This window comes from Zeus faber (genome assembly GCF_960531495.2).
Source record: "Zeus faber genome assembly, chromosome: 19".
NCBI classification, from domain to species: Eukaryota; Metazoa; Chordata; class Actinopteri; order Zeiformes; family Zeidae; genus Zeus; species Zeus faber.
In genome coordinates, this window is record NC_137206.1 from 722871 (window position 1) to 749119 (window position 26249).

The following is a 26249-nucleotide window of genomic DNA, read 5'->3' on the forward strand; positions in this document are numbered from 1 at the left end:
TAAAACACCTTTGAAATGCATCCACTTGTGTTTTTAGTTTTGATTCCGTGTTCCAGTCAAAGCCGTTGTTGTTGTGATGAAGGTATTTCAGTGTGTTGCTCTGCGTCGTCTTTCTTTGAAAAGACATTTGTTTCATTCTATTCCATTTTCCTTTTCACAGACCGACCTGGGTGAGTTTGGACGAGTGTAAAGTTCTCTTTAGAGATCCGTGTCCTTACGAGTGACGGAAAAGTTCAAAGTTGACTTCAAATGTTCCAACTCTTCACACACTGACTCAGTGACTCACTGATCTAGGATCTGTTTCGAGATTGGAATCTCAGTTCAACCTGCGTCTGGCTGCAGTTCCAGAGTCACATATTAACAACTACTTTGGTGACTCTAGAGCCATTTCAAAGATTTGTTTTTATTTCTCCAATTTGCAAGTTATTTTTATTTTTTGCTCCAATTCAGTTGGGTTCAGCTCAGAAACAAAGAACCACAAACCACCACAAACAACAACAAACAACCACAAACAACCACAAACAACCACTAACAACCACGAACAAACCACAAACAACAGCAAACAACCACAAACAACCACAAACAACCACGAACAAACCACAAACAAACCACAAACAACCACAAACAACAAAAAACAAGAACAAAGAACAACAAACAACCACAAACAAACCACAAACAACAACAAATAAACCACCAACAACAACAAACAACCAAACCACAAACAACAACAAACAACCACGGACAAACCACAAACAACAAAAAACAAACCACCAACAACAAAAAACAACCACAACCAAACCACAAACAACCACAAACAACAACAAACAACCATAGCCAAACCACAAACGACAACAAACAACCACAAACAACCACAAACAACCACGAACAAACCACAAACAACCACAAACAACAACAACAAACAATCACAGACAAACCACAAACAACAACAAACAAACCACCAACAACAACAAACAACCACAAACAACCACAAACAACCACAACCAAACCACAACCAAACCACAAACCACCACAAACAACAACAATCAACCACAACCAAACCACAAACAACAACAAACAACCACAAACAACCACAACCAAACCACAAACAACCACAAACAACAACAATCAACCACAAACAACCACAACCAACCCACAAACAACAATAAACAACCACAAAAAAACACCAACAACCACCAACAACCACCAACAACAACAAACAACCAACAACAACAACGAACACCAACAACAAACAACCACAAACAACCACAAACACCAAACCAACCACAAACAACCACAAAAAACAACAAACAACCACAAACACCCACAAACAACAACAAACACCAACAACAAACAACCACAAACACCAAACCAACCACAAACAACGACAAACAACAACAAACAACCACAACCAACCACAAACAACCACAAACAACCACAAACAACAACAAACATTACATTGATCAGACACTTTTATCCAAAGCGACTTACAATTATTCAAACACAGCCATCAGGAGCAATGAGGGGTTAAGTGTCTTGCTCAAGGACACTACAGCATGCTAGCAGGAGGAGCCTGGGATCCAACCAGCAACCTTTAGATGACTAGACCACCAGCTCTACCTCCTGAGATACCATCCCCAAACAACAACAACAACCACAAACAACCACAAACAACAACAAACAACAACAAACAACCACAACCTAACCACAAACAACCACAAACAACCACAAACAACAACAACGAACAACCACAAACAACCACAAACAACAACAACGAACAACCACAAACAACCAAAAACAATGAACAACCACAAACAACCACAAACAACAACAAACAACCACAAACAATCACAAACAACAACAATGAACAACCACAAACAACCACAAACAACAACAAACAACCACAAACAATCACAAACAACAACAATGAACAACCACAAACAACCACAAACAACAGCAAACAACCATAAACAACAACAAACAATCGGACAAATACGATTGTTATTGTACATGTTTTTCTGTGTTTTTTTTTCATCAAGTTTTATTTATGACATTTTATGGTACTGCTACGACTACTACTGGTCTGGCAGACTCATGTGAGAATTGAAAATCCCTTTTATGTGGAAAACACGGTTGGTGTGGACAGGATTACTTTTTTAAAGGGAGTTGAAAAAATGTGTTTGGAAACATTCACATACGTGTGGACGAGCCACGAGGCCAACTAACCCTAACCCCAATCCTAACTCTAACCCAACCCCAACCCCAACTCTAACCCCAACCTCAACCCCAACCCCAACTCTAACCCCAACCTCAACCCCAACCCCAACCCTAACTCAACCCCAACCCCAATCCTAACTCTAACCCAACCCCAACTCTAACCCCAACCTCAACCCCAACCCCAACCCTAACTCAACCCCAACCCCAACCCTAACTCTAACCCAGCAATCAACCGCAGAAAGCCTCAATAGATTGCCGACCCCTGATCAATATATATACTGTTGCACACTGCTTGAGAGGGTCCCAGTTGTTTCCAATTGAGAAGACTGTGTAATTAAGAACAATACAAGTGAGAACATATGAATCCCAGATTTGGCGTTCCAGATTGCCGGTGTGTGATTGCTGACAGTGGATGTGTCCAGGTGAGGGTGTGGTCATGATGGTCGCCCGGCAGCTGATGGAGCCTTGCAGTGCGACGGCTCTGCCCCGGCGGCCTACCAAGGCGAGTTGGTGGCAGCGCCTGGGGATACCTGGATTCCTGAGGTACTCCACCTCTATGACCTCCTCTAAATACTAGACACCAAATTGCTACTGGAGTTGGGCTGATCAGTCCCTCCAAGTGAAATAATAACCCTTAAATCACCTTTAGGCCGTTTTTGGTGGAAGTTAGAAGCATTGCCTATTTCTTTCTTATTTGCCAGATTTGGGATGAAAAAAATGATCAAATTCTCTTTGCTCTGTCCATGCTCCCCAATCACAATCTGAAGTTATTATGTGGCTGGATAAAATACTCTGACTCTGATGTCACATGTACTGTTGCTGTACTAATGTCTATCTTTTGGCCTGGTCTCTTGAGACGATGACCATATTTTTTGTTCCTTTTTTTGTGGATGTTCCTCCATATAAACAGTTTACTGACCACAACTAGATACGCTACTTTAGCAAATTCACCGCACCGCACTTTCACTTCCTGCATGTGTGGCGGACCCCGCTATCAACAAAGGGAAACATCAAATAGAGGAACACATGCAGTACACAGTCACATTGAATCACAGTTTATTATAAAATGCCAGCTCAAAAAAAAGTATCAAGCATGCATTTTTATTTTCTGCCACCAAGGCCCCAGGCTGGAGCAAACTGATACCTGATCAATACAAACTGATACCGGATCAGTACAAACTGATACCGGATCAGTACAAACTGATACCGGATCAGTACAAACTGATACCGGATCAGTACAAACTGATACCAGATCAATACCTCTGACATGAAGATTCTCTAGAGGACGTATGAGACGCCTTCACAGAGATGTTGGGGAACACCGTCCTGGTCCTGCCCACCCTCCAGGTGGCAGCATACCACAGGGGTACGCAATCTGATAGATTCATAGACAGACAGACAGACAGATAGATATAAAATGTGGCAATGTACAATAACTTAAACACTAACTTGAGGATAGCCACGTTTGCCATGTGCAAAGATAGTTAAATAATTGTAACAATAATTGTTGTGTTATTATTATTCATTATTACTTATTATTTCATAATTATATAATTTAGTAAATTCATATTTAGTAACAAATATGAAGTCAGAAATACATCATATTTCTTTTTTTTGTATTTTTGAGTTTCCCTTAACAGACGCCAGTGTTCCAGTTTATTTCTATGAGTTCCAGCATTTTGCACTGATGCACCGCAGCACGAGGCCAAGCTTCGTCAAAGCCGATCACTACGGCAACACCCTGTTCCCCCTGGGGGTCTGTTCTGCACAGGATCCATTGTCATCACAGGTATATTTTATATTTATATACAGTATATATATATATATATACTGTATGTGTATACACGATGCATAGCTTGCGCAGCGAGTTCTGTCAGACAACTTGACGGCGCCTCATGATTCCGCGCCCTTATTTGGATGGCCCATTTAAGCTGCCAGTCCCTCCTGCTCGACCTGCTTTGCTGCCTGCGTCACTGCACTCCCTCCACCTCCCCTGCATCCACCTGCTGGGCTCTACTCTTCTATTCAATGGGATTCGAACACAACACCCCTATATTTCAACAAGGATGCCTATGTTTGCAGTACGGTAGTGCTGAGCAGTAGAGCCCAGACACCAAACTTCCCGATGCATAAACAATTAAGATCATTTTGAAGTCAATCTCGAGTTGTCTGTCAGAAGTGCATTTTTACTTTTTACGAGGGTCATTTTGTTTTTTTGGTTTTTTTTCTCCCACAAAAGGACCAGTGTCTACAGAGGAGGAGCTGAGAAGAATCTCCATGGCGTACATCACCAACTTTGCAAGGACCGAGTAGAGTCATCTAAAACTTTTCATTGTCAAAATATTTTGTTCCCAGGCTCGTGTTTGCTTTGTGTCGGACCCAGGTCGCCCAACGGACCGGGTCTGGTCCCGTGGACCGTGTTTGACCACAGCGAGCGCTGCCTGCAACTGGCCCGCAGCAGAGTGTGGCCTCGGGGCGCAAGTCGGACCAGGCCCACTTCATCAGCACCGTCCTCCCCACCACCATGAGGAAAAATGAGCTCTCATACATTTTTTAGAAAACGGACTTATTTTTTAGCTCTGTGTTAAATACATCAATTCATGCATCAAATGCCTTCATTTCAGACCGGTTGAGAAATCTGTTTTTAACACTGAGACAAAATCTTTGCATTGGATTCATCTGATGAATTTGGATAAGAAAATACTGCTTTAATTTCTAAAACCTGCGTGTTTTTTGGGGTTGTTACGTACCTTAATTGTTCAATTTTAAACTGAGAAAACTGCAAAAAATGTTTTAGAATTTAGCCATTTCTTAGAGTTGATCCATTTTTCTTTCATTATAATACATATATTATATTGTTGGTGTATATCACATACATATACATACAGTAATACATACATGCAATAAATGTCATGACGCCCGGAGATTACGCACAATAAGCTCTATAAACTCTAAAAATACTAAGAGTTCTAAAATGTGTGAGGTTCTAACATGAGGCGCTCGCGCATAATCTCTTGAACTCGAACTTGAACCTCAACTTATAGGTGATGAGTTGGTAAGTTGTAACTCAATGACATCTTGTTATGTGAAGATGAATTAAACCAGCTTCTCTTCAAGCCAATGATTCTTAGGGGGCCTGGTCATCTCCTCCAATCATCTGATTAAAGAACCCTGATATCCTCTGACAGCAGCTTATGTCTTCGAGCCACTGAGTCTCCCAGAGCTTTGTTGTCTACTTCAATCATATGATGAAAGAAGCCTTCATTCTGAAGAATCAAGACTTGAACCTACGAGAGCAGTGCTGGAAGGCAGCATCTTGAACCTGGCAGGACTGAACCCTGATACCATCTCACAGCAGCTTATATTGTTGAGCCACTGAGTCTTCCAGAGCTTGGTCGTCTCCTGCAGCCATTTGATGAAGGGAAAAGTCTGGAATGAAAAGTCTGGACTTGAGTGTGTGATGGCGGTGCTGGAAGGCAGCATCTGAACCATCATGCCGCCAGGTCACCTTCCCTCAAGGGCTGAATAATGTTTTCTCTAACGTGGGGGCAACCCCAGGGGCACTTTTGCAGCATTCTTTCAACCAAAAGGGCATCAGAGGGCCGGTTGCCACCCCCACATAAACACCACTGCTTACAATCATAACAATAAACATGTGAATGAAAACAGAAGAAAATTCAAATAAATCACATGACATTTTTAGTCCCAGAAAGAGTGGAAAGAGCAACAGATCAGGCACAAACATTATATCAGGCACAATTTAAAGATGTAGAACATAGATTTAAACTCTTCAAATGAGATTAATTTAAATTTAATTTAAATTATTTCATAAGGAATCAGTCAGCAGTCAATTATCTTTGTAACGGGGTGGAGCTTTATTTGTGCAGACACATTCTGGAATATGTTGAGGCTGAAGAGATTAGAGATAAAAGAAAAATATATTCATGTGTAAAAAGAGAAAATGTGATCAGCATGCAAAATACTGTGTAATCCAAATACGCTTCCTACGCACAATATGCCTATAACACTGTCTTCGAGAAGGAAACATGGTCCTAACTTTTAACAAAAATAACTTGAAACATCCTGTGCACTGTACAGACATAATAATAACACACAGCCTGACTTTGGGAGATTAAATTTGCTCATAGTCACAAAGAAATAATCAGAATATTCATCTGCATTATTGGCCAAGTTTCCAATGCTTCACAGAATTTGACTCCGGTGACTCAGCAAGTGGAAAAATATCAAAAACAAGTAGAGGCCAAAAGAAATAAGCAAAATTTAAGAAAAACATTTTCATACACTCGGTCGTATCTGTGTTGAACATTATTTAAAATGTGTGCAACGCGAAAGAAGCAGCAGATGCATGGAGGTAGAATGTGTGTGTGGAGGTAGAATGTGTGTGTGGAGGTAAAATGTGTGTGTGGGGGTAGAATTGTCATCTATTTGAAAATCCAAGAACAGAATTTGTGAAGTAGGAGGGTTCCCTGCGTTTCGGAATCTTGAGGTTGAGCCCCTGGAGCCGGTGCTTGAGCTTCCTGGAGCTCTTCTCCAGCTCCAGGTGCTTCCCCTGGTCCTCCCAGTAGACCGCGCCCTTTGGAGCGCAGAGGGACACTGTTTCAACTGGATCCCATTGAAACTCCAACTCCCCCCAGAAAAGTAGACATTTTGATGATGAGGTTGGTCTCAGAATCATCATCATAACCTCTTTATTTAGTCAAGTACATTTTCATGAACAGGAAGCTGTCGTGAGGATCGGTGACTTGCTGTACAGACCATCAGCGTAAAAAAAAAAATAGAGTGTCATCGTGTGGTAAAGTGCATCATGGGAGGAAGGAAAGAGTCACGGAGGTTCGTCAGGAGGAAGCAGGCGTGACACGCCTTTTTTTTACTGTCGTACAGGTGTGAAGGGAAGAGCGATGGAGCAATGGAAGCGATGGAGCAATGGAAGCGATGGGGCAATGGAGCAATGAAGCGATGGAGCAATGGAGCAATGGAAGCAATGGAGCAATGGAGCGATGGAGCAATGAAGCTATGGAGCAATGGAGCGATGGAGCAATGGAGCGATGGAGCAATGGAAGCGATGGAGCAATGGAAGCGATGGAGCAATGGAAGCGATGGAGTGATAAAGCAATGGAAGCGATGGAGCAATGGAAGCGATGGAGCAATGGAGCGATGGAGCAATGGAAGCGATGGAGCAATGGAAGCGATGGAGCAATGGAGCGATGGAGCAATGGAAGCGATGGAGCAATGGAGCGATGGAGCAATGTAAGCGATGGAGCAATGGAAGCGATGGAGCAATGTAAGCGATGGAGCAATGGAAGTGATGGAGCAATGGAAGCGATGGAGCAATGGAGCGATGGAGCAATGGAAGCGATGGAGCAATGGAAGCGATGGAGCAGTGATGCAGGTTTGGGAACAGCGATGGAGGCCCGACAAGAAGCGCTACAGCCAACTGGCGTCTTTCCCAAATTTTCCACCGCGGTAGGAGCAGTGTTTTTCAACCTCGGTGCCGCGGCCGTGAGAAACCAAATCCCACTTTAATAAAGAACGGAAATGAGCTCTTGTGTTGCAAGATCAAAAATTGCAAGGCAGCACAAATCTGCGGAATCGGTGGGTTCCAGTCAGGACAGCAGCTCTGTATTGATCAAAGCCAGATCCACTTTGACTCTGAAAACCATTCGTCGCGATGAAAGCTTTGACTCTTTTTGGGGGGGTGGGTTTCTCAACGAGTGGCTCTGTAAAAGGAGTCGTTCCATTGATGGGACGGGTTGTTGGTTTGCTTGGGTTGGAGCGAGGGAGGACTTCCTGGACAGTGAGGGGATGAGGAAGAGTCGCTCCTGCTCTGAGCTGTGAATACAACTCTCACAAGGATCATTCAAATCCCTCAACACTATTGGTGGAATAAAGCAGAGTAAAGCGTCACATTCAATATGAATTATGACGTCAACACCTTCTGCTCTTGACTCCTTGACTCAGTCCTCAGTGATAACTTCCTCCTGTCATGGCGGACACACCATGACAGGAGGTTTCATCTAAATCCTTCTCCCTGAGACGTTGCTTGATTGAAGATGAATTAGTTCCAGAGCAGGAAGTCCTGGACTGAGGGACCAAGGAGCGGTCAGATCCTTCTGTCTGGTCCTGGTGCTGCTCTCAGTCCAGATCAACCTGGTCCACCTGGAGGCCACGCCCATTCTTCTAAAGTTTGAATTGAAACCTTGACTGAGACCTGGATTTGCCCTAATCTTCCGTCTTATAATAATAATAATAATAATAATAATAATAATACCTGAGACACTATTCCTGTTATAAAAATAATGACAGCAGTCAAATCATACCAATCGATAATTTATTTCAGAAGATATATGTGATTGAACTGAGCTTCTATCATACATGTATGATGTTTATTATATAATGTTATGCATGTGTAACATGCATAACATTTCTGTAACATTCATCATAAACATTCTCAACAGGTTGCGTATAAAATAACTTTTAGAAACGTACCTACTCTTTTTACAATAATTACATTACAATTACATTACATTGATCAGACGCTTTTATCCAAAGCCACTTACAATTGTTCAAACACCGACGGACGCAGCCATCAGGAGCAATTAGGGGTTAAGTGTCTTGCTCAAGGACACTACAGCATGCTAGCAGGAGGAGCCTGGGATCCAACCAGCAACCTTTAGATCACTAGACCACCAGCTCTACCGCCTGAGCTAAAAAATGCACAGGGTCCAAGTTATTCATGTTAGTCACTAATTCCCATGGAAGACAGAATCACTTCCTATCGAGCCGAATTACAATTTTCCGAGTCCCCCTGGAACGCAGCATCAGATCGATGTGGATCAAACTTGGACCAGAAAATGTCTGAACTGCCCCGAATCCAACGACACTTCATTCATGTCTGTGCATTCGGCGGTTGCTGTCACATTACATATCACTTCAGTCCCTGGGGTAAAATAATTAACTTGTAAAAAAGGTTAGACATTCCATTCATGAATTATTGATCTACAACTTTAAACAAAAAATTCCCAAATATTCCATATTTCATGTTGTTTTCTGTCTCACAGCGTACTATCGGCATCGTGCACAGTAATTTGTGATCTTAACAAACAGTATTCACAGGTTACATTGGTGTCTGAGATGCAGGTCCGGACCTTGGATCTACAGATGGGAAGACACGTAGCAGATATTAATAAAACACAAGAAGATTGTTATTGTTTTTTATTTTTAATAAATGATATTATTTTAAATATAATATTTAATAATATAATAATATAATATTTAAATATTTTAAATATTTTACTTTCTGAACCACTTTCAGTTGCATCTCCCACATGAATTGTGCTTTACAAATTTAGTTTATTGTTATTTGTTATTATTATTATTATTATTATTATTATTATTATTAGTAGTAGTAGTAGTAGTGTAGTAGTAGTGTAGCTTGAATGTTATTCTCCCTTGTAAGTCGCTTTGGATAAAAGCGTCTGCTAAATGACTAAATGTAAATGTAAATGTAAATGTAGTAGTAGTAGTAATAGTAGTAATAGTAGTAGTAGTAGTAGTAGTAGTAGTAGTAGTAGTAATAGTAGTAGTAGTAGTAGTATTATCATTATTATTGTAAGAAAACACTTTATTAATCCCTGAGGGGAAATTGAGGAAGGTATTAAAATTCAGTACTTAAGCATTTATTATGGGATTATGGGAATTATTGGAAAATCTTTGTAATCTCTTAAGTGAAAGTTAGTAAATGGACATAAAAAAGGTTTTTTTTTACATATTTAAAAACATTTGATATATTCATATGTATGATCAATTATTATTCTAATATTTAATCCAATATTTTAATATTTAATATAATTGACCATTTTTTATGTTTAATTTTATTGCTATTCAAAAATATTAAGCTTAATAAAAAGTATTCTTAAATATGACTTATTAAAAAATTCAATATATTATCAGTGTCTATTTAATTATAAAACACAGGTTACACTGTTCAACAACGTTCAACAACCGCTCAGTTATATTAGTTAGTTATATAGTTATAAACCCTTTTTCAGACATTTTCACCTTTAATCTGATTGTGTATTGAAAAACCCCTGTGGCATTGAAGGCATTCAGTTCAACATTGACGTCAACCTTTATTTCTTCAGCTTCAGCTTTTGAGGTTTGTGCAGAAAGAGTAAATGTCTCACACATCTGCAGCCACTGAAAATCAACACACGACTCACTCCAACACTCCAGCGCCACCTACTGGTCAATCCATGACACTACTACACAGAGACGTTGATTTCAAAGCACTTTATCACTCAACATTATATTCAATATTTCCACTAAAACAAAAGAGGAAAAAGTTCAGTTTGGGAAACGGTGTCAAAGTCAAAGGTAGAAATAGATGAATAAAAAAAGTCACTCATTCACACACACACACACTTACTCTGGGACCTCCTGGCAGCTGTATTTGATGTCAGGATGCAGTTCTTTTTCCAAGTCCTTTAAAGATTCATTGGCACAGGTTGACCTTACACCAAAAACAATGCATTAATAGATAATTATCATCTTCTCTGTGCAGATCGATGCATATAACTGACAGTTCATCCACTTACTGTAAAAGGAAATCAAATCCAATGAAAACAGACAAATATAGTTTATTATTATTTATTATTTGAAGGGCTCCAGCCCTTAGATATTGTTCCAGGAAAATTCTCAAAATTTTGAAATCTAAAACTATTCGAAACACAAGAACGGAATAAGCTACGAACACGGTTGACATCTTGTCAGAACCGGTATGTCACAAACACCTCGTGGTTGAAGTTTCATCCAAACCGATCCACAGTCGGAGCAGAAATGAGTGAAAAACCAAATAACGTCGATCAAAATCACAGACGCGGTCCAATGCATTTCACGGAAAGAGAGTGTCCAAGCTGGAGCAGAGCAGCTGGAGCAGAGCAGCTGGAGCAGAGCAGCTGGAGCAGAGCAGCTGGAGCAGAGCAGCTGGAGCAGAGCAGCTGGAGCAGAGCAGCTGGAGCAGAGCAGCTGGAGCAGAGCAGCTGGAGCAGAGCAGCTGGAGCAGAGCAGCTGGAGCAGAGCAGCTGGAGCAGAGCAGCTGGAGCAGAGCAGCTGGAGCTCCCGACATGGTGAGCTTGAGGCAGACGTCAGAGAACAGCCAAACAACTCAGCATATTCAGCTGGTCCTGCTTGACCGACATGGACCAGATGATATTTACAGTAAGACGCTTTATGATGTCACATTATTTACTATAAATGATATTTACATTAAGACGCTTTATGACCTCATTATATTATTTACTATAAATGATATATACAGTAAGACGCTTTATGACGTCATATTATTTACTATAAATGATATTTATATTAAGACGCTTTATGACCTCATTATATTATTTACTATAAATGATATATACAGTAAGACGCTTTATGACCTCATTATATTATTTACTATAAATGATATTTATATTAAGACGCTTTATGACCTCATTATATTATTTACTATAAATGATATTTATATTAAGACGCTTTATGACCTCATTATATTATTTACTATAAATGATATATACAGTAAGACGCTTTATGACCTCATTATATTATTTACTATAAATGATATTTATATTAAGACGCTTTATGACCTCATTATATTATTTACTATAAATGATATTTATATTAAGACGCTTTATGACCTCATTATATTATTTACTATAAATGATATATACAGTAAGATGCTTTATGACGTCATATTATTTACTATAAATGATATTTACAGTAAGATGCTTTATGACATCATTATATTATTAACAATAAATTATATTTACATAAAGATGCTTTATGATGTCATATTATTTACTTTAAATGATATTTACAGTAAGACGCTTAATGATGTCATTATATTATTTACTATAAATTATATTTACAGTAACACAATTTATGACGTCATCATACTATTAACTATAAATTATATTTACAGTAATATGTCACATCATCATATTATTTACTTTGAATGATATTTACAGTAAGACACTTTATGACATCATTATATTATTTACTATAAATGATATTTACAGTAAGACGCTTTATGACGTCATATTATTTACTATAAATGATATTTACATTAAGACGCTTTATGACCTCATTATATTATTTACTATAAATGATATTTACAGTAAGACGCTTTATGACGTCATCATACTATCAACTACAAATTATATCTACAGTAACACACTTTATGACGTCATACTATTAACTATAAATTATATTTACAGTAATATGTGTCATATCATCATATTATTTACTATAAATGATATTTACATAAAGACACTTTATGACGTAATATTATTTACTATAAATGATATTTACAATAAGACGCTTTATGACCTCATTATATTATTTACTATAAATTATATTTACATTAAGACGCTTTATGATGTCATTATAGTATTTACTATAAATGATATTTACATAAAGACACTTTATGACGTCATTTTATTTACTATAAATGATATTTACATTAAGAAGCTTTATGACCTCATTATATTATTTACTTTAAATGATATTTACAGTAAGACACTTTATGACGTAAAATGAAATGAAAAAACTGGACCCTGTGTACTGCAGCTTTATTTATTTATTTATTATTATTATTATTATTATTATTATTATTATTATTATTATCATCATCATCATTATTATTATCATCATTATTATAATTATTATTATCATTATTATTATGATTGTTATTATGATTATTATTAAAACTATAATACTAATTATTATGATTTTTTATGCTGATTATTATTATGATGATTATCATTATTGTTATTATTATGTTTATTAATAATAATGATGATAATCATAATAATAATAATTATTATTATAATAATAATAATTATTATTATTATTGTTATTAATATTATTATTATTATTATTACTATTATTGTTATTGTTATTGTTATTTGTCTGTATAAGAGAGTTACATTAGAGAAGGAGGCTGAGGGTGGAGCTGCCAGGCAAGAGGAAAAGAGGAAGCCAAAGAGAAGCTTGATGGAGGTTTCTGAGGGAGGACATGCAGGCGGGTGGTGTCAGGGAGGAAGATGATCCGCTGTGGCCACCACTAACAGGAGCAGCCCAGAGAAGAAGAAGAAGAAGAAGAAGAAGAAGAAGAAGAAGAAAAGTGGGACTCTTACTGGTTGTTCCACTGTGTGACCACCAGGGCGACGCTCAGGCTGCTCATGATGGTGGCGTTGAAAGCCTTCACCTCCACGGAGGCAAAGACACTTTAGAGAAGAAGAACATCCATGAGGAAGAGCCTGCAGCACCTCACCTCGCCCTGCTTCATCACCTTCCAAATGCCTGCTTGGTGACTGTGACCAATGCATTATGAGACCACCACCACCACCACCTCCACCACCACCACCACCAGCTCCATCTCCACCACCACCACCACCTCCACCACTACCTCATCCACCACTACCACTACCTCCACCACCACCACCACCTCCACTACCTCCACCACCACCTCCACTACTACCTCCACCACCACCACCTCCACCTCCACCAGCTCCATCTCCACCACCACCACCACCACCACCTCCATCTCCACCACCACCACCACCACCTCCACCACACCACCTCCATCACCACCACCACCACCACCACCACCACCACCACCTCCCCCTTCAGGGAAAAATACTTACACCCACAAAGAGCTTCATTTGGGGTTGTTGAAGGAGCACTGAGACAGACAGACAGACAGACAGACAGATACTCACCTTTCAGGACTGAAGGGCGTGGCTATCGATCCGTTCAGCATCACTGTGACGTCACCGCAGGCTTGTTCTGCAAACTAGAGGAGAAGCTCTTAACAAACAAAGTTACTTATTTACAGCAACACTCTGGAAGTGTTTGAGCTTCAAACCTCAGCTTCAGAATCATTTTGACGGTTCACTGACTTGTGATATGGAGGATGGCACCTCCTGCATCCCCACCCCCCAGACGCCTGCGCTTGCACTATTTAATTCTGTGTTTGAGTAAGAAACCGCGGGAAGAAGTGTGTTGTGCTTTACGGCACTAAGTCAATTCCTTGATGTTTGGCTCCTGTAATTACCGTTTTATTACCCGGTATAATTGATTAAAAAAGAAACAATGAATTATAAATTTGCCGGTAAAAATGGCGGAAATAAATCTCAAACAAAAGGCATTCGCTCCACCTCCCCGACGGTGCAGGTGAGCTCTGCCACCCAGCACCCGCACCTCAGCCGCCGCTCGCTGGCTTCATTGCGCCGCGGGGTTTGTTTCCCCCTCTGACTCGAGCCGATCTGGCAGGCCAAGCACATCTGGTACCGGCACCAGTAGCAAGGGGCAGATCCCCGCACCCTCTCTCCCTGACGGAGAGCTTGCTGCAGCGGCGAGCTCCGTGCAAGCGGCGCTGTAACGTAGGTGTACATTATATTTACTTAAGGATAAGGTTCAAGTTTGTGCGGGAAAATAAATTCAAATTAAAATAAACCGGATCGAGTTTTACAATATTGGTACGGTAGGGGCGCCAAATGCCAAACCCCAAAAGTTAAATAGTGCTGCTTTAAGATGGAATCTGAGTCCAACCAGTTGAACGAGCAGCGTTTACCTCTAAGGACAGAATGTGTCTTAACTGGAAGGGTTAATAATTAAACGTCATTGTTATTAATCACTTCAAGACATCAGCACCAGTTTGGGGTTTCTTCTTCTTCCTGTTCACCTCAGATTGGGATCCCAGCAACTCAAGCCCGCTTCACACTGAATATGACAAACGCCTGGAACAAAGCGGAAGTCCATTCATTCCTATGGAGAGTGGGATTCAGCAGTGATAAGCCCCGCCCCCTCTGTGATAAGACCCGAGCCTCGAGGCTCCAGGAAGGGACAAGGGTCCAACAAGTCAGTCAAGTTGTTATTGGAACTGGGCTAAAAACAAAGTAAATAAGTCTTGCATAGTGGTATAATGTTTCCATGTTAACATCTAAACATACTACTTACAGCTTTTCATTCCTAGGTTTCTTTTCCTTGTTTCTTGTCTCTTGATTTTTTGGCTTATATTGAATGTTTATTATTAAGTTTATTGTACACTACCATTTGTTTCTTATATTCCGGTTCATCTGGCTGGTTCACTGCTGGGTTTACTGCATTATCATATACACAACCAATTTGTCCTGATTATTTTTTGGGACATTTTATTTCATTTTTGAATTTATTTATTTATTTTTGGTTATATCAGTTGTTTATCGTTTTATTGTGGACAGTAACCCCTTTGGGTTTAAATGTATATTTTACATTTATTTTCCTTTGTCATTTTGTTGTTTTTTATTCTGTTGCTTGGTTTTTAATTATTGTTGCCTTGAATTAAGTATCTATCTATCTATCTGTCTGTCTGTCTGTCTGTCTGTCTATCTATCTATCTATCTATCTATCTATCTATCTATCTATCATCTATATCATGGGGGTGGTATCTCAGGAGGTAGAGCTGGTGGTCTAGTCATCTAAAGGTTGCTGGTTGGATCCCAGGCTCCTCCTGCTAGCATGCTGTAGTGTCCTTGAGCAAGACACTTAACCCCTCATTGCTCCTGATGGCTGCGTTTGAATAATTGTAAGTCGCTTTGGATAAAAGCGTCTGATCAATGTAATCTATCCATCTACTGTATTTTATTTCTTTTCCTCTCCCTGGCTCCGCTCCATTTTCTAAACATCCCAAAAGTAGTGAATTGTAAACCTTCTGCGTCCGGTGAGGGGCTGGGACTCGTCCCCTCCAGGAGGGAAGGAAGAAATGAATCTCCATGGAAACGGAAACAAAGTTGTATTGATAAGGAGCCAGAGAGCGAGCGAGCGAGAGAGAGAGAGAGAGAGAGAGAGAGGCTCCACTTGACTGTATAGCTCAAACAAAGAAGAACAAAGTTCAAAGTTTACATTTTTCTATTTTAAGTTATCCTCATTTATCTGTATATACTGTGTGTGTATATATATATATATATATATATATATATATATATAAATATATATATAAATATATATATAAATATATATATACATATTTAACAGCAATGTGTACACTTATATGTTTTATTTGATGTTTCTTTATTTATCTGTATATATATTTTATATTTACATTTATGTCTCTATATTTTTTTTCACTGCAACATTGACATTTTTCTGTTTTAATTTCACGTCTTGTCAATGTTTGAGCATTCAACGGGTCGTCCTCTATCCTGCTTCTGTTGCTGGTGGCGGGGTCCAAGAGGTGAAAGGGAGCAGCTGCAGTTAATCAGCGACAGCAGTTTAAAAAATAATCCAAACAGCCACGAGAGAGTAAGGAAAATACAAACGCAATCAGTGGATCAGAAGGAGAAGTTTGGGGAAGAGAAAGTGAAACAAAACGTTGCATTTTCGAGTGGAATTCTGGGAAATTGTGGGTGATGCACCCGACACAGACGAGCTGATGGATTACCACTTTAAAGTGACTTACGTCGGCAGAGACTCGGCTCCAGAACGAGCGAACTGGATTGTTGACGCATTCAAACCATTCTGGGCATCCGGTGGTGAAGGTTTCTATGACAACAAGGACACACACATGAGCAGACAGAAAGACAGACAGGGGGACAGACAGACGGAGAGGGAGACAGGGAGACAGGGAGGCACGACAGTTGTTTTCCATTTGCTTTGACAATGTTAATTTATGTTTCCCGTGTCAATAAAACCTTTTGAATTGAATTGAATGGAAACGAGACAGGCAGAGACAGACAGACAGATGGGGAGGCAGACAGGAAGACAGATAGACAGACAGACAGACAGGGAAACAGAGATGAAGACAGATGGACAAAGAGGAAGACAGGCAGATGGAGAGACAAACAGGCAGACAGACAGACAGATGGGGAGCCAGACAGCCAGAACAACAGACTAACAAACCGACAGACATACAGCAAGACAAGACAGACAGAGAGCCAGACAGACAGTAATAACATTCCAACAGTTGTAATTGTTACTGGATTATGTGTTTAAATTAATTTTGTGTAATAAATGAAATAACCTCTGAACAGTCTATGCAACACACACACACACACACACAGTCCCACCGCTGCTGCTGCGTTTCCCGCACCACCTCAGCCCGTTCAGGACGAAGCCCAACAGCGTTTCCTCCACACTCATGTAACAGTCTCTCTTCTCCGTCAGTGCATGGACCATGTCCATCGTTTTGCTCCAGAATATCATCTGAAAACAGTGAATGAAATCAAAAGCATCTTTCATATATTACCGATGGTTATGCTATTATTAGGGTTATTATTGCTCCAGGTACTCCTCACTTAACAACCTATACACTATATACACTATATACACTATATATACCAGAAACACTATTTATACTATATATACTACATATATATACCATATACAGGTACTCCTCACATACCAACCTACCTGTTTAACGACCGTTGGGACTCACGACCAGCTCCATGTCCTCTCTGACACTGTATATATGATATACACTATATACACTACATATACTATATACACTATATATACTATATACCGAATATATACTATACACTATATATACTATATACACTATATTTATTATATACACTATATACACTATAAATACTATATATACGATACACTATATATGCTATATATACTATACACACTATATATACTAGACATCTCATCATTGTTCCAGTAGTCTGTCAGTATTCACTACACTTGCGTTCGCAATGGCCACGCCCCCTTACCATGAAAGAACACTATATACACTGTATATACCAGCCACGCCCCCTTGCCGTGAACAAACACAGATTCTCGTGAGGTGGCACGGTGGTGCGGTGCATTGCACTGCTGCCTCACAGCAAGAAGGTCCTGGGTTCAATTCCCGCCTGGGACGCTGTTGGCACTGTTCTCTGGGTGGGTTATCTCCCAAATAGGAGCCTTTCTGTGTGGAGTTTGCATGTTCTCTCCGTGCTCGCCCAACAAAAACATGCACACATCATGGTCTGACCAGCATTGGACACTTGATACCAGGTGTCGACGAACACTGCCCACTGCTCCTGGCTGTGGCCCCGGAGGAAGGACAAGCCAGGATGGGTTGAATGCAGAGGCCTCATTTCACGGCCACCATCCAAAGCATGTGTGGTGTGTTGCGCGATAATTAAAGATTCTTCTCTTATCGACCAGTTAGTTGAACGGCCTGTTCCTAGGAATGGAACTCGGTCGTTAAGTGAGGAGTATCTGTATTTTTCTCCTTATAATTATTGTTATTATTGTTATTATATTAATTATAGTTATTATATTAATTTATATTAATATTTGTTGTGTGCTGTAGAGTAATCAATGGGCAACAGGTAAAACCCCCATCCCCACACAGAGAGGAGGAGCCCTTGTCATGACATGTTGTCCATCTGCTCCGGGCTTGTTCCACCTGACCTACTCCCTTCAATAAATCTAGTTTGTTTTTTCAACCCCATTGCCTGTTCCTGTGTCGGAGGACCCTGAAAACGCCACTCAGGTGGCGTGTGGTAAGCAGAACTACCAAATTATTCTGCTATGTTTCCTGTATATTTTCTAGTCAGTCATATACCTATTTTATATACAGTATATCTCCTATCTTCAAATTCATTCCAGGTTAGTATATATTGTCATTTCTTTTTGCTTTTTGTTGACTTCTAGGCTTATTATATTGCTTTTGTTAATTCTAGGTTTACATATATTGTTTATCAGCCGGTCATTATAATAGGCAAGTTTTTTTTTTATTGTTAACTTAGACTTATATTTTGTTTAATTGCTGTTGATGTCTGTTTGTGTTAACATGTTTATTGTTGTATGAACAGTCCATACATATACAAGAGTGGAGGAGGGTGCACACAGCTGGACTACATCTTATGCAGGAGGTGCAATCTGAAAGAGATTAGTGGCTGCAAAGTGGTGGTAGGGGAGTGTGTTGCTAGGCAGCATTGGATGGTGGTCTTTAGGATGACTCTGGAGGCCAAGAAGAGGAAGAGAGTGAAAGAAGAGCTAAAGATAAAATGGTGGAAGTTGAAAAAGGAGGAGTGTTGCATGCAATTTAGGGAAGAGGTAAGGCAGGCAATAGGTGGGAATGAACGGTTACCAGATGACTGGGAAACAAGTGCAGAAGTGGTGAGGGAGACAGCCAAGAAAGTACTCGGTGTATCATGCAAGAAGAGGAAGGAAGAAAAGGACTCCTGGTGGTGGAATGAGGAAGTACAGGAGAGCATAGAGCAGAAGAGGTTGGCAAAGAAGAAATGGGAAAGTCAGAGATGAAGAAAGTAGACATGAGTACAAGCTGATGCGGCACAAGGCGAAGAGAGAAGTGACAAAGGCAAAGGAAAAGGCGTACGACGAGTTGTATGAGAGGTTGGACAGTAAGGAAGGAGAAAAGGACTTGTACCGATTGGCAAGACAAAGGGACCAAGCTGGGAAGGATGTACAGCAGGTTAAGGGTGATAAAGGATAATGATGGGAATGTGCTGACTAGTGAGGAGAGTGTGTTGAGAAGGTGGAAGGAGTACTTTGAGGAGCTGATGAGTGAAGAAAATGAGAGGGAGAGAAGAGTGGATGATGTGCGGATAGTGGATCAAGAAGTGCAGCAAATTAACAAGGATGAGGTGAGAACAGCATGAAAGAAGATGAAGAGTGGAAAGGCAGTTGGCCCAGATGACAAACCTGGGGAAGCATGGAAATGTTCAGGTGAGATGGCGGTGACGTTCCTAACGAGACTGTTTAACACCATCCTGGAAAGGGAGAGGATTCCAGAGGAGTGGAGAAGAAGTTTACTGGTACCATCTTCAAGAATAAGGGAGACGTACAGAGCTGTAGTAACTACAGGGGAATAAAGTTGATCAGCCACAGCATGAAGCTATGGGAAAGGGTAGTGGAGGCTTGGTTTAGAGGAGAGGTGGGGATCAGCGAGCAGCAGTATGGTTTCATGACAGGAAAGAGTACTACAGATGACATGTTTGCTTGAAGAATGCTGATGGAAAAGTACAGGGAAGGCCAGAGGGAGTTGCACTGCGTCTTTGTGGATTTAGAGAAAGCATATGATGGGGGTGCTGAGAGAGGAAGGGTGGTATTGCATGAGGAAGTCGGGGGTGGCAGAGAAGTAGGTAAGAGTGGTAGAGGATATGTATGAGGGCAGTCAGACAGTAGTAAGGTGTGCAGTAGGTGTGACCAAGGCATTCAAAGTGGAGGTGGGATTGCATCAAGGATCAGCTCTGAGCCCATTCTTGTTTGCAATGGTGATGGACAGATTAACAGATCAAATCAGGCAGGAGTCTCTGTGGACTATGATGTTCACGGATGACATTGTGATCTGTAGCGAGAGTAGGGAGCAGGTGGAGGAGAGCCTGGAGAAGTGGAGGCAGCATTAGAGAGAAGAGGAATGAAAGTGAGCAGGAGTAAGACACAATACATGTGCCTGAATGGGAGGGAGGGCGGAGAAAAGCTGAGAATGCAAGGAGTGGAGGTGGAGAAGGCGGATGACTTCAAGTACTTGGGGTCGACCATCCAAAGCAGCGGAGAGTGCGGGAGAGAGGAGGAGAAGAGAGTACAGGCAGGGTGGAGAAGAGTGTCCGGAGTGATCTGTTACAGAAGGTTTGTCCAGGACATTAGTGAGAGCAGCCATGGTGTACGGTTTAGAGGCGGTGGCAGAGAAGCCAAAGAGAAGCTTGATGGATGTGCTGAGGGAGGACATGCAGGCGGGTGGTGTAAGGGAGGAAGATGCGCAGAACACAAGGTGTTGGAGGCAGATGATCCGCTGTAGTGACCCCTAACGGGAGCAGCCCAAAGAAGAAGTTGTATGCATATTCCGTATTTTTCTGTCTTTGAGAAGAACAGAAGAGAATAATCTTTAATTGTCACGCAACACACCACACTACAACACATGCGCATATATATATATATATATATATATATATATATATATATATATATATATATATATATATATATACTGGCACCATACTGGCACCACCCAAAAAGCATGCACATATATATATATATATATATATATATATATATATATATATATATATGTGCATGCTTTTTGGGTGGTGCCAGTGAAATGGTTCCTCTGCATTTAACCCATCCTGGCTTGTCCTTCCTCCGGGGAGGCAGCTAGGAGCAGTGGGCAGCGTTCGTCGACGCCCGCGGACCTGGTACCGAGTGTCCATCGCAGGTCACACCATGATGTGTCCATGTTTTTGGTGGGGGTCCTGACTGATGGTAGGTGGAGGAAACCCCATGTGAGCACGGGGAGAACATGCAAACTCCACACAGAAAGGCTCCTATTTGGGAGATGACCCACCGGAGCATGGCGCCCGGCGGGTGCCTTTCTCTGTGTCTTTGAGTTAATCTTTTAGCTTTACTATAAATTGCCGATGTTTCTGGTAATCCTTGGGTTAATTGCATATTGCCATTTTCTTTTTCCTATTTGTATTCTTATTAGGTCATTAATTATTAACATAATTATTATTATTTCAGATTTTGATGTGAGCTGCTGACACTGAAATTTCCCCCAATAAAGTCTATCTATCTATCTATCTATCTATCTATCTATCTGTCTATCTGTCTATCTATCTATCTATCTATCTATCTATCTATCTATCTATCTGTCTGTCTGTCTGTCTGTCTGTCTGTCTGTCTGTCTGTCTGTCTGTCTGTCTGTCTGTCTGTCTGTCTGTCTATCTATCTATCTATCTATCTATCTATCTATCTATCTATCTATCTATCTATCTGTCTATCTATCTATCTGTCTATCTATCTATCTATCTATCTATCTATCTATCTATCTATCTATCTATCTGTCTATCTATCTATCTGTCTATCTATCTATCTATCTATCTGTCTGTCTGTCTGTCTATTATGTAATGTGGTTTTATTTACACTGTTGCATTGGGCTTCGGCAGGAGCAGCAGCAATGAGGGCGTCGTAGGCCTCCATGGAAACGTTGCAGGGCTGCCTCCCCACGTACGCTTGCTCAAAGGCACTCCAGATCTTTGGGCAGTCATGTCTGCGAAGTAAAAGCCGGGTGTGATCGGTCAGCAGGGATGTAGACTCAGTTTGCCATTTTTCAACCCCTCCAAGGCCCTATTTTAGAGCAACAACCTCGCTGAACGCTTTACTGTTGAGGAAACGTACCACTCTGCTGAAGCTTCTCACCGGGCTTCAATGCAAGATTCAAGATTTAAGGGGTTTATTTGTCACATACATATGTGTACAAACGTCTTTGCAACGCACCCGGATATATGCACAATAGTTTCTAAACTGAACATAATAGCAAACCTAATTTCTAACTAGCAACTAACTGAAACAAACTAATTCCTAAAACGTATGCATTTCAGTCATCTTGCGCGTGCATGATAAGATTGTAAAATGTGAACAGGCATGACAGCACTCCGACTATGACTGCAAATGATTGCATGAAGAACAAGACATGTTAGTGGAGGCCTGCTCACAAGACGACGCCCAACTTTTAGAAATTGTAGGAACTCTGAACTGCTGTGGCACCGTTTAGAAAGCGTTACTTTGTCTTTCTAGTTTGCAAAATAAATGTTGTTCTAGTTCACAGAACGAGGGTCTCGGTTCGTTCCTGACAGCACCGACCACACGGTGGAATTTCCACAACCACTACAATGATAAAAAAAGGTTGTTTTTAATAAAATGTGATTTTATTGTTATTCAAAATATGTTCAGAAAATATACGAAAGCCTGATTCACACCATATACGACAAATGACGTCCATCCGTCCGATACGCATGCCATGAAGAAAGTGCACACGAGGAAAATACAAGTATTTAAAGATGATTCTGCTTGTTTCTTTCTAAAATAATAAAATATAGGTAGATGGGCCGCGGGCTGCACCGTCAGATCCACTGTGCGTTTCTCAAAGCCAAAGCAATAAAAACAGTCTTGTTGTATTTGTAGTTTCTGGATGATTTTGATGTGTTGATGAAGAAGGAGTCCCCGCTGACACTGACTTGATTAAAATAATAGTTTTATTACACAAATCAGCATCAAACCGGACTTGCCAAGGATCGTCCAGGAGAGAACAAAGCCAGAAGTATTCTCATAAATCTAAACATTTTCGCTTCTCTCCTCGCTGGGCCTCCAATGAACACACTCTAGAGGTGACTTTCTCCGTGTAACTTTCAAAGTAACATACGTTTATATTATTACCGCATTACATCTCATTTTTGGAAGCTCAGTGACCTATTCACCTCAAACCTTCCAGACACCTCATGTCATTTGATTTGTTTCATTTTATTTTATTTTATTTTATTTTCCGACGTTTAGGTGAAACAAAAAATCCCTGCGTCCGGAGGCAAAGTCTGAAAGTCTGATATGAACTTGTTGAAAAGCAGCGTGGTCGGTCACCTTGAGCAACTAGTAACACATCTTCTGATATCTCCCTCTAATAAAGTTGTATTATTTGTTTCGTCCACAGACCCCCAGACTATAAAACTGAAATGATACCTTAGAGAGCTGCAGGTGTTTTGACATGGGAGTGGTGCAGGTCCAGAAAGCAAACATGCGGATCTTACCTTGTTGTGCTGATTATCTTCTAAGGAGCAGAACGTCGTGTTCCAACCTGCCCCCGCGTCTCCCATTATATTCTACTATATCATTCTGTTATTACCAGTTCTATAAAAAAAATTCAGGTATAAAATAAAAAAAGAATATTTATATTATATTCGTCATTTTCATATAAGCATATATCGGGATAACTATGTCAACTGTTCGGTGGTGCAGTTTTATTGCAGAACATATTGTGCTTGAACAGCGTTAAATTGACGAAAAGTAAATAAAAAGCTTTCACAGAATAGAATCTCTGTGTTTGACCCCCAAACATGGCAACAAGCGTCGTTTGCGGTTGCGGTTCCACAGGTGACTGACCCTGAAGCCCGCTCTCACCTCCTGCTTCCCCCGCTGAACTGCTCACACCTCCCCGTGAAAGTTGCCTGGAAGTCGGCCTCGGAGCGTCGTCTTCCCACGGTGAGCCGCAGCGTCAGGGCCAGGACGCCCGCCAGCGCCAGCGCCGCCGCCGCCACGCACAGCCACACGCGGCCGGACCTGCGTCGTGATCCCCCGCGGCCCATGTCGCTCCGCCCGGACGGTTCGGCGCGACGGTTCCTGCCGGTACCGGGTCGGCGCGACGGTTCCTGCCGGTACCGGGTCGGCGCGTCTGCCCGCGCGGCGAGGCTCTCCGGTATTTAAACGGGCGCGCTCCCGTGCGCGCTCCCGACGTGGTTCTGGTTTAGTGAAGAACTTTGACTTTACTTTGACTGAACTCAGTCTGCGGAAAAGTACAAAGTACTCAAGTTCACAAAATACTGAAACTAAATAGAAATACCTTTAGAGGAGATTTACAATAGAATAACATTTCATAATAAAAATATAGAACAAAGCAATGTGTACTGAAGCATATACTGTAGTAATGATATGACCTCAAAGACGGTAGAACGTGTAAATATGAACGCGTATTATTACATAACAGTGTATTATTATTACTATTAAACAGCGTATTATTTTATGACAGTGTATAACTAAATGACAGTGTATTGTTATTATGCATTATTGTTATATGTTATTGTCTATTGTTATAATTAATAAATGAATAAATAAATACATTGTTAATTATTAGTACTGTAGTAAAGAAATACAGAAAAATATGAATATAAATCCAGATCTTTTAAAAATACATTTTATATATATATATTATATACATTTATATATATATTATATACATTTATATATATATATATATATATATATATATATATATATATATATATATATATATATATATATATATATATATATATATATATATATATATATATATATATATATATATATATATATATTATGGGGATGGTAGCTCAGGAGGTAGGGCTGGTGGTCTAGTCATCTAAAGGTTGCTGGTTGGATCCCAGGCTCCTCCTGCTAGCATGCTGTAGTGTCCTTGAGCAAGACACTTAACCCCTAATTGCTCCTGATGGCTGCGTCCGTCGGTGTTTGAACAATTGTAAGTGGCTTTGGATAAAAGCGTCTGATCGATGACTTAATGTAAATGTAATGTAATGTAATATAAATTCAGATTTTTTAAATATATTTTCTATATTAAATCCAGAATTATATATATATATATATATATATATAATATTTTTTCTATTTTTCTTTATATAAATCCAATTTTTTTTATATATTTAAAAAAATATGAATCCCAATTTTTTTAAGGTCGTGTGTTAGAAATGCAACAGAGTGCAGAATGCACCACTGAGTCACCACCCTCTGTCACCTCGCTGCTGTTTGCTCACACACGCACACGCACGGACAGTCGATTTTTGAACTCATTTGGGAATCGAGCCAGTAGGGCCGGAAACGCAGATGTTCTTGTGTAATTATTTGTTTTTTCCGGTTCATAAATATTCTTGTGCGTGAGATGGGAAACAAAAGCAACATGAGATGGGGCCAAACTGGCTCCTCCCTGACGCCTGCTCCTGAACACCCTGAACTGAACCTCCTGAAATGATCTCTCACCAGTCAGTGCAGTTGGGGGCAACACCAAATGGCTCATAATTCATTCAGTCCAATCTTCACAAAACTGAACAGGGAAAATAGGCAGAGGTATTGGAACACATGTGCCAAATTATGCAAAACATTCACAGTAGGAGGCACTATAAATGACAAAAACGTGTATCTCCTTATGTGATTGGTGGAATTTCACAAAACTTGGTGCACACGCTTTGGAGATAACTGTGAATAAGTGCAGTTTGCTTTTGATGGGTCCATGCATGCATAGCCTGAGCGTATTTACTGTGGATAATCACACAATGCCTCATAACTCTAGTTGAAGAAGAAGAAGAAACAGTCTTTATTTGTCACACAACACACCACACTACAACACATGCTTGCACACACACACACACACACACACACACACACACACATGCACATGCTTTGGATGGAGGCCGGTGAAATGG

General features: G+C 40.4%; 1 protein-coding gene across 3 annotated transcripts; it reads right to left on the bottom strand.

The window, feature by feature from the left end:
• Positions 1 to 8602: 8602 nt before the first annotated feature.
• LOC307244696 (ADP-ribosyl cyclase/cyclic ADP-ribose hydrolase 1-like) lies at positions 8603 to 24396 on the bottom strand. 3 transcript variants are annotated; one of them, XM_080019965.1, is made up of 8 exons: positions 24178 to 24396; positions 22150 to 22276; positions 17334 to 17469; positions 16727 to 16809; positions 14007 to 14080; positions 13422 to 13511; positions 10661 to 10744; positions 8603 to 9387 (listed from the first exon to the last, which is right to left on the bottom strand). In XM_080019965.1, the coding sequence occupies exons 1-8, from the start codon at positions 24360 to 24362 to the stop codon at positions 9288 to 9290; spliced, it is 879 nt and encodes a 292-aa protein (XP_079876091.1). In that variant the 5' UTR covers positions 24363 to 24396; the 3' UTR covers positions 8603 to 9287. The 3 variants fall into 3 exon arrangements, with proteins under 3 accessions (XP_079876091.1, XP_079876092.1, XP_079876093.1); XM_080019966.1 differs by lacking the exon at positions 13422 to 13511; XM_080019967.1 differs by lacking the exons at positions 10661 to 10744; positions 13422 to 13511.
• Between the last annotated feature and the right edge of the window lie 1853 nt (positions 24397 to 26249).

Bases quoted from the DNA above. Each gene is read 5' to 3' on its own strand.
- LOC307244696 (XM_080019965.1), bottom strand. From the start codon at position 24,362: ATGGGCCGCGGGGGATCACGACGCAGGTCCGGCCGCGTGTGGCTGTGC. The intron at 10,745-13,421 runs GTAAGAGTCCCA...TTTTGGTGTAAG, and splicing joins GTCACACAGTGGAACAACCA to GTCAACCTGTGCCAATGAAT. The intron at 9,388-10,660 runs GTAAGTGTGTGT...TCCCATCTGTAG, and splicing joins AGCTGCCAGGAGGTCCCAGA to ATCCAAGGTCCGGACCTGCA.